The sequence below is a fragment of the Eschrichtius robustus genome, chromosome 1 (genome assembly GCF_028021215.1).
Source record: "Eschrichtius robustus isolate mEscRob2 chromosome 1, mEscRob2.pri, whole genome shotgun sequence".
Taxonomy (NCBI): domain Eukaryota; kingdom Metazoa; phylum Chordata; class Mammalia; order Artiodactyla; family Eschrichtiidae; genus Eschrichtius; species Eschrichtius robustus.
The window spans coordinates 25375250-25393116 of record NC_090824.1 but is presented as its reverse complement, the minus strand read 5'-3'; the positions used below and the strand labels follow the sequence as shown (position 1 = coordinate 25393116).

At 38.8% G+C, this 17867-nt stretch overlaps 1 protein-coding gene across 1 annotated transcript in view; it reads right to left on the bottom strand.

The window, feature by feature from the left end:
• The window catches only part of SPTLC2 (serine palmitoyltransferase long chain base subunit 2), a 117021-nt gene that overhangs the window by 74593 nt on the left and 24561 nt on the right, over positions 1-17867 (bottom strand). The window contains exons 2-6 of the mRNA XM_068541985.1: positions 16695-16889; positions 6316-6470; positions 4212-4360; positions 1997-2121; positions 442-535 (exon numbers count right to left, since the gene is read on the bottom strand). Of these exons, the coding sequence (XP_068398086.1) occupies positions 442-535; positions 1997-2121; positions 4212-4360; positions 6316-6470; positions 16695-16889 (718 nt within the window). The remainder of the gene's footprint in view (positions 1-441; positions 536-1996; positions 2122-4211; positions 4361-6315; positions 6471-16694; positions 16890-17867) is intronic.

Below are 17867 nucleotides of genomic sequence, written 5' to 3'. Positions count from 1 at the left end.
TCATATCTGCATTTCAGTATTCATCTGTTGTATTCTAACTACTGGTTTGTCTATAGTGTCTTTAGCAACCAGTCAGAGATCCTTGAGATCAGGGAGCTTGCTTTATTCACCTTAATACCCCTAATGTTATGGCAAGACATACCACAGGCATCTAGCAAATGCATACTAAACAACTGACTTGTAAACAAGGAAGATGAAAAAGTTCAAAGTCAAAAAAAAAGAACAATGTTTTTACTTTGTACCAAAAGGCTTCCTTCAACCTTTATTTTTATTCCAATGAGAAAGATAATAACTTTTAAAAGACTGGACCAGAAAGACATTTTAAATGTTGCTACTTCAGCTTCATTTATATTTCCTATTAATGTAACTAATGTTACCACTGCCACTAACCCAAAGAATATTAAACACTAAAGCCAGCAGTAAATTCCATAACAAACTCACTGTTGTGTTTGAAGACTCGAATGGTTGCTCCTGAGAGTCTGGCTCCTAGAACCAGTGATGCATGGTTCAGTTCATCACTCAAAATCAGGCAACCCTGCAAAACCACAAGCACAGGAAGGTAAGAAGCTGGGGGCAAAGGTTTAGTTAGACAAACTACAAAATGCTAAAATCATTAATAATTATATCTTATTAAGGAAAGCCTGCACAATGGCAAAGTTATCAATTTGCTCTGAAATCTCTGTTTATATTATTATATTAATATTATATATGATATTGATATTATCTATAATATTTATTAGTTTATATTATAATAAAATATTATATAAATCATTATTACTGTTTACATGCTATAACTTTTTCCATCCTTTTACTTTTAACCTGTGTCTTTTTTTTTTTTTTTTTTTAAATTTTGGCCATGCCGTGTAGCTTGCAGGATCTTAGTTACCCAAACAGGGACTGAACCTGGGCTCACAGCAGTGAAAGCACTGAGTCCTAATCACTGGACCAGGGAATTCCCTGTGCCTTTAAATTTAAAGTAGGTCTCTGGTGGAAGCCTATTTAATTTTATCTAGTCTGACAATCTCTATCTTCTAATTGGAATATATAAACCATTCATATTTAATATGATATCAATATAGTTGTGTTTAAATCTCTTCTCTTGCTTTTTGTTTTCTATTTGTCCCATCTATTCCTTGAGGAACCATATATGTATGTTAACCTAGTCCAAGTACCTCATTTCACAAAGGAAAATGTGAGGCTCAGAAAGGTTGTGACATGCTCATGGTCACACAGCTAAATCTGACCATATAACCAACCAAAAAAATCTCAGGTCTTCTGCTCATTAATACACTGATTTTTCAATATACCATGCCTAGATATCAATGTTAAAATGGGATGTGTAGGGCCAGCCCTTGAGGGCCCTTTCAAGTTGATAGTGCCAATCCGTTAAAATGTGATTTACAAGGTCTCTTATCTTTTATCTCTTCTACTGTCCCCTCACAAACTCTACCCACAGAAAATAAAATACATACATATATATTACTTTTAACTTATTATTTACCTATATTATTACTTTTAACCTATATTATTACCTATATTATACATATATATATTATATACACATAATTGGCCCATATATCTCTGAACAACATGCATTACAGTAAGAACAAGTATTAGGGACCTATATATTTTCATATTTTTCTATTACAGAAAACCACCTGATAAATAATTTCCAAACTAAACATCCTTTCTTCCATAATTTTAATCTTTTATGAGAATTTACTTATGAGAATCCCTTTAAAACTGTATGAAACGAAGAAGGCAAGAGTCATCTAATGGAAGGAGAAAAGATCATGGGTTCCAGAGAAAAAGCTTCAACTGATAAAAGTCTCCATGGGATACACTTATACACAAATTATATAAAATTTTATGATAGCAGTATCTTTGGGTAAACTATGTTTAAAGTTTACAATAGCTTCTGGCTTGCCTGAATGCCTTACAAAACAAAAGAAGATATATACGAGGGAGTTTTCATAAATGACAGACTAAATCTTACTTTGCTAACAAGAGCAGGAATGTTCATTGAGTTTGTTGCAAATCCCATGCCATATGTCATAGCAGCTTCCACTCCCAAGAAACTTGCCACAAGCTTCTCTAGTTCTTCATGCTTGTCCAGGTTTCCTGTGTGAAGTTAATGAAGTCAATACCACCAAACCCCAAATTTAAGAATTACTCATTACTTTATAAAAAGAAATCATAGTCTATGTGTTATAACCTTTTCAGACTAAGGTCTATGAAGGAGTCAGTATTATGAAGAGTAAAGGCTCATAAAGAATACAATAGTTGAATAAAATCAGATGCAGCACCTGTGGTGGCATTTCTATAAAAAGGGTTGCCAACAATTTCTCCCATTCCTGTTCACACATGCTGGTTCCAAGTCTATGCCTTAAGGGGCCTGGCAGCATCTGCTTTTATACATTTGAAGTCAGCTGCCATGTAAAATAGTCTAACTAGCCTGTTGTAAAGACAGATCATGTGGACAGGGAGGGGCTCTGGAGGATGAGGGACTATGGAAGGAAGGGGCAGGGCTCACCACTCAGCTGAGGTGCCAGACATGTAAGTGACACTATCTTGGATACTCTATCTCATCAGTCATAATGCTCCACCCAACTCCACATGGAGCCGAGATAAAATGTCAAGTCCTTTCCAAATTACAGAATCACAAGCAAATAAATACATGTTTCTGTTTTAAGCCACTAAGTTTTGGAATGATCTGCTATGTAGCAAAAGCCAAGTTAAAAAACACCTTCCCTCACTTTTTATTATGATTTTACATCAAATGCTCAAATTTTACATCAAGTGCTCAAATCCCTAAGGACCGAACAACACTGATTAATGATAATGGCTACACACAGAGAGAAAAGACGCAGAGAAAGAAGACTGCTGAACTTGGATACTATGTGTCCTTAAAGCTTAAGCAAGTCACTTATCCTCTCTGGGCCTGTTTCTTATCTGTTAAATACCAATAATAATATTTGCTATATCTACCCCATGACATTGTTGTAAAGATCAGAAGGGATAAGATGTTCAAGAAATTTATACAATATAAAGCGCTGTAAAGACGTAAGGTGGGCTTCCCTGGTGGCGCAGTGGTTAAGAATCCGCCTGCCAATGCAGGGGACACGGGTTCAAGCCCTGGCCCGGGAAGATCCCACATGCTGCGGAGCAACTAAGCTTGTGCGCCACAACTACTGAGCCTGCGCTCTAGAGCCTGTGAGCCACAACTACTGAGCCCGTGCGCCACAACTACTGAAGCCCATGCACCTAGAGCCTGTGCTCCACCATGAGAAGCCACTGCAGTGAGAAGCCCACGCACCGCAGCGAAGAGTAGCCCCCGCTCACCACAACTAGAGCAAGCTCGCGCATAGCAACGAAGACCCAACGTGGCCATAAATAAATAAATAAATAAATTTAAAAAAATATCCTTTAAAAAAGGATGTAAGGTATGATTACTCTATGTCACTGCACAATGCTCCCTTAACCACATCACTGCGGATAGACCCACGTGAAATAATAATGAATTGTTGTTTTAATCTACTAAGTTTTGGGGTGATTCACAGTAATAAATATCCAGAAAGTTGCCTTATAACTTTTATGGTTATCAGTTCTCTTGAACAAAATGGAAAAATTAGGAATCCTCCTTTGAACTTAAATAAATTAAACCTCTTTGTAGAAATCTGTTCACTTTTACATTTTATAGACTTGTAATAATAATAAAAGAGTTAATGTTTATTGAGGGTTTACCATGTTACAAGCACTTTACATGAATTAGCTTATTTAATTCTTGAAACACCCCTACAGTGTAGGAATTATTATTAGCCCCAATTTACCAGGATGGAAGCAGATTAACGCTCATATGCCCAAGAGCTCAGTACTAGTAAGTAGTACTCTCAATCACTATCATTTGCAAAAGCCAATAAAGTCAACGTTAAAGTTATAAATGAAACAAATACTTAATGGAACTTTTCTAGAGATATTCTGTAAGTATAACATAATGGAAAAGATAAAATATATCTCAAAACACACTGAAAGCATTAAAATCATCCATCACTTCAGAAAAATAAAGCATTCTTTACCTGATCTAAACTACATGGCAAAGTATGTATTTGGATGCTCTGTACAGTATTCTAGCTCTATCTCAGTATTATTCCCTCCTGAGTAAAAAAGTTAAGAATAAGAACATCAGCTGGCCAAACAGAGCCTACACTTACCAATTTCCTGCCGAGTGCTGCACACTCCAACTCCATATTCCTCCAGGACTTTGGCAGCTGCCTCTTGACATGGTCCAGTATTCCGTGCAAACCCAAGATAGTTGTAGGAACCCATGTTTATAACATCTTTAATTACATTCCCTGTGTACCTGTATTTCAATAGCAAAAAAGTTCATGAAACTCAAAAGCAAATCAAATATATGTGATGATAAACTTATTGATAATACAAAAGGAAGCACCATCTATAGGAAGTAGAGAGAATATGGTCTAGATGAAAAGCAACTCAAACTCACTACCAATTAGGAAGACGGAAGTTAAAACAAAACACCAGTTTTTACTTATCAATAGGGATGTTTAAAAACTGACCATATCATGGGAATTCCCTGGCAGTCCAATGGTTAGAACTCGGCGCTTTCACTTCTGTGGCCCTGGTTCAATCCCTGGTCAGGGAACTAAGATCCTGCAAGCCATGAGGCAAAGCCAAAAAAAAATTTTTTTAAATTTTTTAAAATAAATAAATAAAAATAAAAACTGACTACATCCAGTGTTGGCCAGGACACTCTCATATGCTGTAGATAAGAACATCAGTCAGTACCTTTCTTTGGAGGGCAGTTTGACAGTACTTCTCTATTAAAAGATATACATATCTTTGACTCAGCAATTCCTACACACATATAAAAGGATATACACTTAAGGATCCTTTAAGAGTCACTACACAATTTATCTACTGTGTCCCTTTCCCAGGCACACAGACCCGTGACTTTCCACACGGTGGAAGCTCAGTCAGCCTGGGACCCCAAGTGAGGACAACATGGTTCAGAGACTCCACCTATCTAAGATGGACATGAAGTAGGGACAAGAAATAAACTGCTTCTGTCTTAACGCTGAGGTTTTGGGGGTTTTTAACACAGGATGACGTAGCCCTATCTACTCTACATTATATGTATCTGTACTGTAGAACACTAAGCAACCACTACAAATAGTGAGCTTGCTGTGAACGTACACAAGAAGGATGTTGTTACCAGTATGTTAGCAAGTAAAAAAAGCGAGATATAAAATAATTTCTATAGCATGATCCCGTTTTTGTAAATCAAAAACTACCTGTGTGCAACCCCAGTAATACACTATATATATATACACGCCATAGAAAACATATGGAGGAATAATATACAATAAACTGATAACAATGGTCACCTCTGGGAAGTGAGGCTTTGTGGGGAAGTGGACTTGCAAAAGGATAGTGGTTAGCTGTCATAGGGGACCTTCAGTTTATTTGTATTATTTGTCTTTTTTTAAAAAATAATGACCATACAACCATGTAATGCCTGTACAATATAAACAAAATAAAATCTTACGAATAGAAAAAGTTTTCTAAACAATTCAATCCATTTAAGTAAAAACACTCCTTGAATCATTTGAGAAATCAAAATATCCATAAATAAATTCAGATAACTGACTCTGGTAAATGGCATAACAGAAAGGATGGTTTTTCTTTGTGTGAGTTTTTTTAATAAGTCAAATTTTGTTTTCAACTATAATCCAACACAGTGACAAATGTAGCAGCAAAATGCATTTAAAAAATCTCAGGGCTTCCCTGGTGGCACAGTGGTTAAGAATCCGCCTGCCAATGCAGGGGACACGGGTTCAAGCCCTGGTCCGGGAAGATCCCACATGACGCGGAGCAACTAAGCCCGTGCACCACAACTACTGAGCCTGCACTCTAGAGCCCGTGAGCCACAATTACTGAGCCCTCGCGCCACAACTACTGAAGCCACCTAGAACCCATGCTCAGCAACAAGAGGAGCCACCACAGTGAGAAGCCTGTGCACTGCAACGAAGAGTAGCCCCCGCTCACTGCAACCAGAGAAAGCCCGCGTGCAACAACGAAGACCCAACGCAGCCAAAATTAAATAAATACATAAATTTATTTAAAAAAAAAAATCTCAGTAACAATGAACAATATGCAAGGAAACTAATCATACTGTACTGTACTCTCAGCTTCCACTCCTATTTCGACAGAATATTCAAATTGCAATACAATATCTTCTGAAGTGAAGAAATTCTTTTTTTGTTGTCAAGAAACAATTTCCCAACCGAGACTCACTTGAACGACCAGTTGTAATCATGAGACTGTCTCTCCATGATGTCCACCCTGGCCCCAGGCACACTGCAGATGGGCCGATTCCAGTTGTCTCTAATCCTCATGTAGAGGTTCCTTGTATAGAAGTTTTCGAAATCCTGATACAATGACACAAAGTCCTGCCAAAAAATGGTGAAAATACTATAAATTAAACTGAGTTCCTTTGAAAAGTTTTACAACCTCCCTTTTCATAATGCAAGAGCACTTTAGACTAAGACGTCAATTATACAGAATTAACTGATATTGAAAACATTTGGAAAGGCATCAATTCCTTATGTTATTTTAAAACAACTCAATCAGGTAAAAGTCACTTAGCTTTGACCATTCAGCTATAAGAAATGGTTGCAAGTAACTATCTGACTGCTCGAAAGTAGAGCCAAAGAATTTAACTTAGTAAAGCAGGCCTCATAAAAATAAAACCTGGTTTGTACAATTCTGTCATTAAATGGTTCTCCTTCCTAAAAACCTTAAAAACATGGCTCTTCTGCCCCGCCCCCACCAGTAATATATTAGGGGAAATGCCATAAAAACCCCTGTAATTCCAGTTTCAACCAAGAAAAATAATTCCAAAATTAAGATTTCATCCTCTGCATATTTTCAAGGATCAAACTGAAATCCAAAGAAAAATTATAAACAAGAAACACTAAAAGGTAGGTTATAGAAAGACACCTACTTGAGGTTTCTTTCCTTGGATGGGCGTTTTTAAAAAATCTCAAAATGGGACTTCCCTGGTGGTGCAGTGGTTAAGAATCCGCCTGCCAATGCAGGGGACACGGGTTTGATCCCTGGTTCGGGAAGATCCCACATACCGCGGAGCAACTAAGCCCGTGTGCCACAACTACTGAGCCTGCGCTCTAGAGCCCATGAACCACAACTACTGAAGCTCGCACACCTGGAGCCCATGCTCCGCAACGAGAGAAGCCACCACAATGAGAAGCCCGCGCACCGCAAGGAAGAGTAGCCCCCACTTGCCTCAACTAGAGAAAGACCGTGCGCAGCAACGAAGACCCAGTGCAGCCAAAAAATAATTAAAAAAAAAAAATCTCAAAATGAATTTTCATGATCAGGGATTTAAAGCTCTCCTTTCCTCTCTGAAATTAAGTTATGCTAAAATTTAAGTCTGTAAAAATTAAGTCACAGTGGAGCTTTAATTAATGCATAATGTTCTGCTCAGAACACAGTGACCAGACCACATGAGGTCTACTTGAAGGTAAAGAGTAAACCAAACAAAAAGAAAACTGTACTACAGCTTTATTTTAGCCAGCAAATCACTGAGCTTCTAGCCCTCAGATCTGGCTTGGTGCCAATCTAAATTCATCTTTTAAATAAGCTAGTCAAAAACATTAAAAGTTTAGTCCTTATTCTGTAAAAGATTTTCATTGCTAAAGAAGGCTCTACATAAAACTTAAAAATTAACAACCTTCTATGACATTGGACTCTGAAAGTGCCTACTAAATAAGCCTCACAGTAGATAAAAATCTCCTTAAATAAAGCTAAGCAGAGTCACAAAGTACTCAGGAATTTGTGGTAGCTGATACCAGCTCTCCTGCAATTGGTTCTAACATTTACATTTCCTTAAGAGAAAATATCCATAAATAATGTGTCTGTCAAAATTGGAAATTTATTACTTAAATACTATGCCCCGTTTGATAGTCTTTTCTTTCAACATACTGGATGAATTAAAACTGGAACAGAGACAGCCAAATTCTAATTAAGGACTTTCCTTTAACTATTATTCACCATGCATTTATTTCACAAAGGAAAAAAACAAAAAACCAGTCTCCAGTCCTTTTCAATGGGTAAACAGTACTAACTCTTCTTGATCTCATTTCTTTACAACTTCCTAAAACTGCACATCAATATTAAAGGTATTAACTCAAATACTTGAGAGAAATACGCCATCATGGACAAATTTTTATTAGCAACAAAAAGCAGTATTTTTTGCTTTTAGTATATAAATATCAGAAAAAACTTAGAGTCTGGTCCTATCTACCAGAAGGGTTACTAAACCCCAAAGAGAAAAGGGCTGCAGACCGGAATGAGGTGAGCTTTGGGTAACCTGTGACAGAGCTGTCTGAGGTTAGGAGGGCAGGGATGGGCTCTGATCTGAACAGAGAGACCGCCAAGATCAGGGAGCTCTGCCTCTCCTTACACGGAGAGAACGACTAAGTCCCTGAGAAGGGAACAGGCTTGCACAGTGAGGAAGTTGTCACAGTGAGGGATGTTACAGACCAAAAGCAGGTGAGACAGATGGTAGAAGACAGGGACTTGTGGCCAGGGTAGCAGCTTTGACTGCAGTTAGAAGGTTCGGCAGAGATCTGAAGCGATGTTAACCAAACTCGCTGAAGCCTTGCGATGAAGCAAGAAAGGGGATGGAAGGGGACCACGATTTGAGGTTCTAGTTCTAGGCAATAAGAATGTCTGTTTCTAAAAACATATACACCTTACACTTTAAATATTTTAGGACTAGGGGTAAACTAGAGGACTTATCTTTTCATTCATTCTTCCAAACCTTTTACTGGACACTCAATATATGTTTGATTCATTGCTAGACTTGGGATACATTAAGGAACAGGACAGTTCTCTCTGCAAACAATGACACCCCACACCCCGTCCTGCTCCACATCCCCCTCCCCCTCTTCTTCCTCCTCAGTTTAGTCACTGTGAAATGACTTCAGTCAGGGCCAACCTAATACTCATTTGTTCAGGCACTGAACCAACATTTACTGAGCAGTACTTTCCAGGCACTAAGCAAGGCACTGGGGATAAAAATGAGTAAGACACGACCTCTACACACTGAAGGATCTCTTAATGTAGTGGAGAGGCACACAGATAAAGTTACAACACAATATGACAAGTACTGTAGAGGGAGGCTTGCCCAGAGACAGCCTAACTGGTAGGCGAGTGGCAATGACAGAGTCAAGTTCAAACAGCCTTACAGATACCTTCCTCATGGACACCTCCAGTAGATCTTTACAAACCCCATACACCAGCACATATCCATGATAAGCAGAAATAAAACCTAGCTGAGACCACCTTGGATTGTTGGGCTTGTGGTACTCACAAGTTAAGTGACTTCTACTACTGGCCTGAAAGGTAAAATTGAAATTCATGGATTTGTTAATTAGGGATCAGTGAAGACCTTACCAAAAGTAGTCTGGGGTCATCTTAATTACCCAATAAATATCCTTTATTATTTAAGCCTATTTGAGGTAAGTCTTGTAGAAAACATCCTATATATTGTTTAAAATAAATAGGCACCTATTCTAGTGTCTATACAGGCCTTAAGATCACAGGGTAATCTATTAATATATAACCAGTGGGATCTGCAGCACCCCAAAACCCCAACACTTTAATATATCTGCAGGAAAGTTATGATTGTTCATACCAAGTGGGATAAAAAAGAGCTGTAAACAGCATCACATCTGTTCAGGTCAGGTTTTGCCATCAAATGTGTTTAAAAAAACTTTTGGTTTTCAGATATTTTAGAGTTTTGATTGTAGATATGGGACTGTGAACCTTCTGGAAAAATATAGGATGATCCTGACAAGTGAAATTGTGCCCCAAAGAGTTAACAGAAGTTGATAACTAAGAGAAAGTCTTGAACTTGTCTTACAGAACAACAGATAAGGGAACAGCTTGTTAAAAACCCTTTGCTCGTAAACTGCTTTCATTGATTAAGTTCGCCTCAGTTTTTTTTTTTCTCTCTTTTTGCCTCTTTTATAACTGCAGGCCTTCCCAGCATTCACACAGCCCCAGTTGTTTTAAAGGAACTTGGAGTCAGCTCCTGCCCAGTGTAAGCTGGCTGGGGGCTGCTTGGGACCACTGACCCTAAAACTGGGGCTGCACAGATGTTCAGTAAATGGCCTTTTAACATCAGAGGGCCAGAAGACTCCACCCTCAGATCAAGCTAATCGACTCTAGTTTGAATATGAAGAAGCATGTAACCCACATGTGCCTGTGCAGAACAAGGATTACCTCACCTTTTCTCTGCCTTTAATCACCTTTCTCTATGCCTAAGACCATGCCTGCTTACCCCATAAATACCCTGACCTCCTTGCCTTCAGAGAGGTGGACCTGAGACTTGTTCTTCCATCTCCTCCTCGCTTGGCTGCCTTGTGAATAAACTCTTGGCTGTAAACCAACCCGAGTCTCAGTGTTTGGCTTGCGGCATCTTGGGCAAACAGACCTGGTTCAGTAACCCAAGTATTATTCTGGTATTTACATATTTAGGCACCACATTAACCTCTGCACATAAATGAGTTCTGAAAGCTAATATCAAAAAAAAAAAAAAAAAATCACAGGGGAAAAAGGTTGGGTGCTACCACTTTCCGAAGCTGACTTTATAAAAATTGTCCATGTTCGTTAAGACAATTCAGGCCAACATAGATGCATGCCCAGATACTTTTATGATGAGGATAAAGATGATGAATAATCACATCAATAGAAACAAGAGTTCCCAATTACTGAGTACTTATGATATGTGTTGCCAAGTGCTTCACATATATTTTCTCTTAAGTATCCCTGAACTCTCTTACAGAAGCTATTACTCCCATTTTCAGAAAGGCAAAATGGCTTTCCCACCTAGAGAACTGGCCAGAAGCAGCGCCAGGAACTGATCCAGGTCTTTTAATTCCACAGTCTATGCTCCTAACCCTAGCCACAATGCCTCCCATTCTGTGCTGCTACTAAGTCAATCTGAAATAACTCTCTACAGCATTCAAAGCACGTTAAGACCACTGGACTATTGGCCTTCCCACCCCTTTCCTATGGTCGGCCTACAGCCAGCATGTGTGTATGTGCAAGCACCCACAGAAGCACACAGAAACACACACACACATTCACACACACAGTAATAATGTACAATAAAACTCTTTAAAAAGGTTTATTTTGGATATAGCTTTTCAGTGAGAAATCCCAAGAGGAAATAGATGACTGCTCTATATAATGGAATATGATTCAGCAATAAAAAAATGAATTATCGAAACATACCACAACATGGATGAACCTCAGAAACATTCCAAGTGACAGAAGCCAGACACAAAAGATCACACATTGTATGATCCCATTTATATGAAATGTCTAGAGACAGAAAGTAGATTAGTGGTTGCCTAGCGTGAGGTGCAGGAGGAAGGGGTGATTGTTAATGGGTATGGGGTTTCTTCTTCAGATAATGAAAATGTTATAAAATTAGCTTATAGTGTTGGCTGTACACTTTCTGTAAACAGTAATAAAAATCATTCAACTTTACATTTTAAACAGGTGAACTTTATGGTACATAAATTATATCTCAATAAAGCTATTTAAAAAAAATTAAGTAGGGAATTCCCTGGCAGTCCAGGGGTTAGGACTCTGTGCTTCCACTGCAAGGGGCATGGATTAGACCCCTGATCGGGGAACTAAGATCCTGCAAGTGGCACGGTGCGGCCCAAAAAAACGGTGACTGCTTGACTGCTGTCCTGGGCTCCACACTTACCACAAAACTATGGAAAGTAGAGCTCTTTTTAAACCCACAGAACTAAAAAAGACAAACCAATTGATAATCCCCCAGCTTAATATATCAAGCAACTATACTCATTGTTTCCAAAGATACTGCTAAAGTGACAATTAACAGAATATTCTTAGTAAGCTACTTTTTTTTTTTTAAACATCTTTATTGGAGTATAATTGCTTTACAATGGTGTGTTAGTTTCTGCTTTATAACAAAGTGAATCAGTTATACATATACATATGTTCCCATATCTCTTCCCTCTTGCGTCTCCCTCCCTCCCAGTAAGGTACTTTTTGAAGGAGGTCAAGAATAAATCCTTCCAGGAATTCGAATTAATGTATTTTAATTCTTTTGTATCTTGAAAATTAAAATACATCAGGATATAGACATATAATGTCCCTTCCCAGTAACCTATCCCTCCCATTTCTGAATATATGATCATGGACTGTAGAGGCAGTTAAAGTTTAGTAAGTGTGTGGTAAATACCTACCACAATTTACTCCTTAGACTTCTAGGTATTTCCTATCTAGATATTAGAACATTTTTATTAATTCAAGCTTTTACTATACCTATCACATACACGTTTCTGAACTACTAGCCTCACCTCACATAAAAAAGAAACCAGACTGAGAGAAAACATTTTTATCCAAAACACCACCAATAACAGAAGATCAAGCAGTAAAGAATTCCAATAATTTTAGCAATTTATATAAAATAGAACACATTTATGCTAACTCATCTTTATTAGCATGACTGTGTGGTTCATTTCTACCCAAAGCAACATATGAAGAACTTGCATAAATAGTTTAAACAGGCTCTCTTTTGTAATGGAATGAGGGAGAAAATAAGGATGTGGTTATGAACACTACTCACTCAGAGAAATGAGAAAGTAGCAACATTATATTTGCATTTTATGATCCTAAGCAAGCACTTTCCCTCACCTCTTCCCAGTGTAACACTTTAAAACTGGCCTATCCCTCTCACTACATCTAAACCAGCATCAGAAAACAAACACGATCTGCCATAAGGCTAAATGAGCCTTCCTTCCCTTCTAATAGCTGAATTTTTATAAGAAAATGGCAGAATTCAGCTGTTTTAACTGCTAACATTATCTACTGCGAAAATCCTACTAAAATGAATTTGAATAAACTAGTACAGTCCTCCCCTAAACAAACTCTAGAGGCAAATGTCCCTCTCCATCCTACATATTTCCTCCTATTACTTCTTTCAAGAATTATTTCCTGGGGACTTCCCTGGTGGCACAGTGGTTAAGAATCTACCTGCCAATGCAGGGGACAAGGGTTCGAGCCCTAGTCCGGGAAGATCCCACATGCCACGGAGCAACTAGGCCTGTGTACAACTACTGAGCCTGTGCTCTAGAGCCCGAGAGCCACAACTACTGAGCCCGTGTGTCACAACTACTGAAGCCCGTGAGCCTGGAGCCCGTGCTCCACAACAAGAGAAGCCACTGCAATGAGAAGCCCGCGCACCACAACGAAGAGTAGCTCCCACTCGCCGCAACTAGAGAAAGCCCGCACGCAGCAACAAAGACCCAACACAGCCAAAAATTAAAACTAATTAATTTTTTTAAAAAAGAATTATTTCCTGATTAACTCTATGCTACTCAGTTTACTTTTTTGTTCTACATCTGCATACAATTCAAGTACTATTTACCTGCATAGTGCTTTGCAAAGGCCCATAATTTTGAAGTGTTTATGTTCCCTCAACAAAATTAGAAACTACTTAAGAAGAAAATCCATGTGTTCCAATTCTTTTTTTTTTTAAATTTATTTTATTTAAGTAATTTATTTTTGGCTGTGTTGGGTCTTCGTTACTGCATGCTGTCTTTTCTCTAGTTGCGGTGAGCGGGGCTACTCTTCGTTGCAGAGCATGGGCTCTAGGCACGTGGGCTTCAGTAGTTGTGGCACATAGGCTCAGCAGTTGTGGCCCGCGGGCTCTAGAGCGCAGGCTCAGTAGTTGTGGCGCACGGGCTTAGTTGCTCCACAGCATGTAGGATCTTCCCAGACCAGGGATTAAACCCGTGATCCCTGCATTGGCAGGCGGATTCTTCTTCTTCTTTTTTTTTTTTTAAATAGATCTTTATTGGAGTATAATTGTTTCACAACACTGTGCTAGCCTTTGTTGCACAACAAAGCGAATCAGCCACGTGCATACACACATCCCCTCCCCCTTGAGCCTCCCTTCCATTCCCCCTATCCCACACCTCTAGGTCATCGCAAGGCACCACGCCGATCTCCTTGTGCTATGCTTCTGCTTTCCACCAGCCAACTATTTTACATTCGGTAGTGTGTATAAGTCGATGCTACTCTCACTGCACCCCAGCTTCGCCCTCCCACCCCATGTCCTCAAGTCCATTTTCTATGTCTACGTCTTTATTCCTGCCCTGCAACTAGGTTCATCAGTACATTTTTTTTATATATATTCCATATGTATGTGTTAGCATACAGTATTTGTTTTTCTCTTTCTGACTTACTTCACTCTGTATGACAGACTCTTGGTCTATCCACCTCACTACAAATAACTCAATTTCGTTTCTTTTTATGGCTGAGTAATATTCCATTGTATATATGTGCCACATCTTTACCCATTCATCTGGCGGGTGGATTCTTAACCACTGTGCCACCAGGGAAGACCCCTCCAATTCTTTTACACAAAGTTAAGTACACACAGGCAGCCCCAATACTTGAACAGTCAATTTACCCTCTGGAGACATGAAAAAGTTCCAAAGATAATGTCCTCATTCACAAAATAATTCAGGTGCATCCCCATCGGTTCACTCATTTGTTCATCACACTTTGAGACAGCACCAGCTGTGCAAACTCTCCAGTCACTCCCCTGCTCAAAAATGCCCAGGACTCCTCATTGCCTACCAAACATTCAAAACACATTTCTCATACATTCACTTTCCAGGTTCTCCCAAACATTCCTCATGCCTTTGCGTACACTTCTATCCCCTCAGCAGGAACGCTGTCTACACCACAGTCAGCACTCCCCCCACCCCCATCTCTACATGTCAATTATTAGGTCTCTACAGTGTTTAGACACTATGAGAGGTCCCTGTACATAAAGGCTTTCTAGTTTGAATATGTGAATAAAACTTTAGCCCCCATCAGTCACAACCACCATCACCTCAGTCTAGCAGGAAGATATTGGTTTGTACACAAGTCATTGTAATACTGTACAACACAATAAGTACATAGTAAGCTAATAACCTATAGTAAGTAGGCCATACCTAAGGGATGTAAAAAAATCAACATATTGTGGATGCACCCTACCAGAAAATCTATTTGGGATGTACAGGGGTAGAAAAAAGTGAATCAAAGAAATTTAATTTGTTTTCAATGATGAAAATTAGTTTCACCTATTGGACCGAGTTCTGAATGCAGGGCTTTGCTTGCATTAGATATCCAAAAAATACCTTTTTTTTTTTTTTTAATACAGCAGGTTCTTATTAGTTATCCAAAAAATACCTTCTTAATTGAAATGAACTTGTAGGCATTTCAGGGCAACGAGAAAGAGGGCCAACTTGTGGTACCAGGGCTGGGAAGGGTGCAGAATGGTTGAGATGAGAGAAGAACGCCTGGATCCTCAGTTCTCCCGGTTTCAGGATCCTCAGTCCCTATGCTGATTGGTTTTGGCTTCCTAGTAGCTGATGAGGTCCTTTCCTTTCCCATGTTTCTTGGTGCTTTCTCCCCCTTCCCATGTCTCCGTCATCCATTCCCAGTGTTTACTGGCTCCCCTCTCAGTGTTGATGTTAATGCCACCACATCTGCCTCTCTCCTCTAATGTCCCATGAAAGTGAGATGTATGATAGACAAAAAATTTCTAACTTCTGAATCCCTTCTCTAATCTAGTGCATTCCCTGGGCTAGGGGACAACCTTCTCCATACGTCACATGCCAAGAACAAACAAGTTTGTTTTTCATAAAATCAGGCATTTTTCACTCTAATTCTATTTATTTTCTTAATGAAAAAAAAACTTTATTATGGGATAAAGAAAATCTTTTATCATTTTAAATAATAAAATTTAAAACATTAAAAAAAATGCCCATAAAGAAATATTTTGGTTTGGGAAAGAACATAGTGTTCCTCAGTTCAAGACAAATTAGGTTGTTTTATTTTCTTTAATTTTATTGGAGTACAGTTGACTTTCAACTATTTTTTTTAAGAGTAGACAATACATGTATACTGTACAAAACTCTAGAGGCACAAAGGAGTATGCAGAGAAAAGTGAAGTGAGGTGAATGCCATCCTCCTCCCCAGAGACAATCATTATCATCTGTTTACCATTACTAAAACAAGATGGTTTTCCACAGAAAAGAGAGTAGCTCAGCCAAATTCTGCTTCAGGGCTTGATTTCTGGGGAGAAGAGGTGATCTGTGAACTAGACATGTATGTGTAATGTGCCTATGAGAAAACACAACGTGAGTTCTAAAGAACACAATCTTTCCAGAAGACTGTAGACACAACTTGGGATACACAGTATTGTATTGTGAACAGAAAGGACATGGCTTCTGGCTCTTCACATACCTGTGTCCACATACCAGCTCTGACATTAGGCATCTTGGGAAATGTCACTTAACCTGTGAACTTTAGCTTTCTTGTCCATAAAATAAGAATAGATTCTTGTGATGATTAAATTAAAACATGTTAAATGCTTTGACTTCTCCATGCCTTTACCCTTGTCTTTAGCTTCCCTTGTGGAATGTTTTCATTTAACTGCATCTAGAATATTTTTTATTTTAATGTATACCCAAATATCTAAAGAAAAAAATGAGTGAAAACAGCAAGATCAGAGGCTTCCATTTACAGAATCAAAGACTAACAATTACCTTTTGTTCTTCTCTTTCTGTTGCATGGTGACACTTTTCAATTCTCCAATGCCTTAAGAAATCTCGAAGATATCCAAAGAGAGTGAGGACACCATACCCCACGTAAGTAAGCACAGCAACCAGCATTGGTGTCTCTTCAAAACCTTCATTAAATGGTCTTTTATATAGTCCTCCATTTTGTGTAACATGATGTATCTAAAAGGGAGGTTAAAAATGTTTCTTTCAGTCATGGTAAGAAAAAGAGTGCTACTTAAAATCTGAGTCCTTACAGATTTGCATACATTCAGAATTCTCTAAGCAATTGTCAAACCCCACCCCCACCCCCAACCAAACATCTGCTAAGTTCTAAACGGGGCATAATTTTTTCCTGTGGAAATAAGTTTTAAGTTATACATACTTCAGATGAACAGCAAAGAAAAACAAGGGGAGATGGACTGTGTAAGAACAATGCTTAACACTGATTTCTATCACTTGATCTTATGAAAGAGATCCTAAAGTGATATGGTTAGAGAATGCATAATTTTCTTTGTCCTAATGAAGAAAATAAAAAATATAAATCAACAAAGAGAAAGCCTAGCCTGAAAATAGTATATTAGCTTACAAATAATCAAAAGTAAATTCAGTTTTAGAATAAAATAAAATATTTGTAAATGTTTTACTGCTAAATATTCTTTTTTTTAATTTTATTTATTTATTTATTTATGGCTGTGTTGGGTCTTCGTTTCTGTGCGAGGGCTTTCTCTAGTTGCGGCAAGCGGGGGCCACTCTTCATCGCGGTGTGCGGGCCCCTCACTGTCGCGGCCCCTCTTGTTGCGGAGCACAGGCTCCAGATGCGCAGGCTCAGTAGTTGTGGCTCACGGGCCCAGCCGCTCCGCGGCATGTGGGATCCTCCCAGACCAGGGCTCGAACCCGTGTCCCCTGCATTGGCAGGCAGACTCTCAACCACTGCGCCACCTGGGAAGCCCGCTAAATATTCTTAAAGCCACCGAGCCATAGCATTTCAAATAATTATTAGCACTAGGCCTCTATGGAAACACATAGTTTATACTAGCCTTTGTTGTCAGTGGTAACACAAATAAATTATTCACAAAAATAAAATGCTTACATTAAGAGTGATCCAGCATTGTATAACGCAGGAAGAAAGTGAAATCCAACACAAGGGGAAAAACTGTT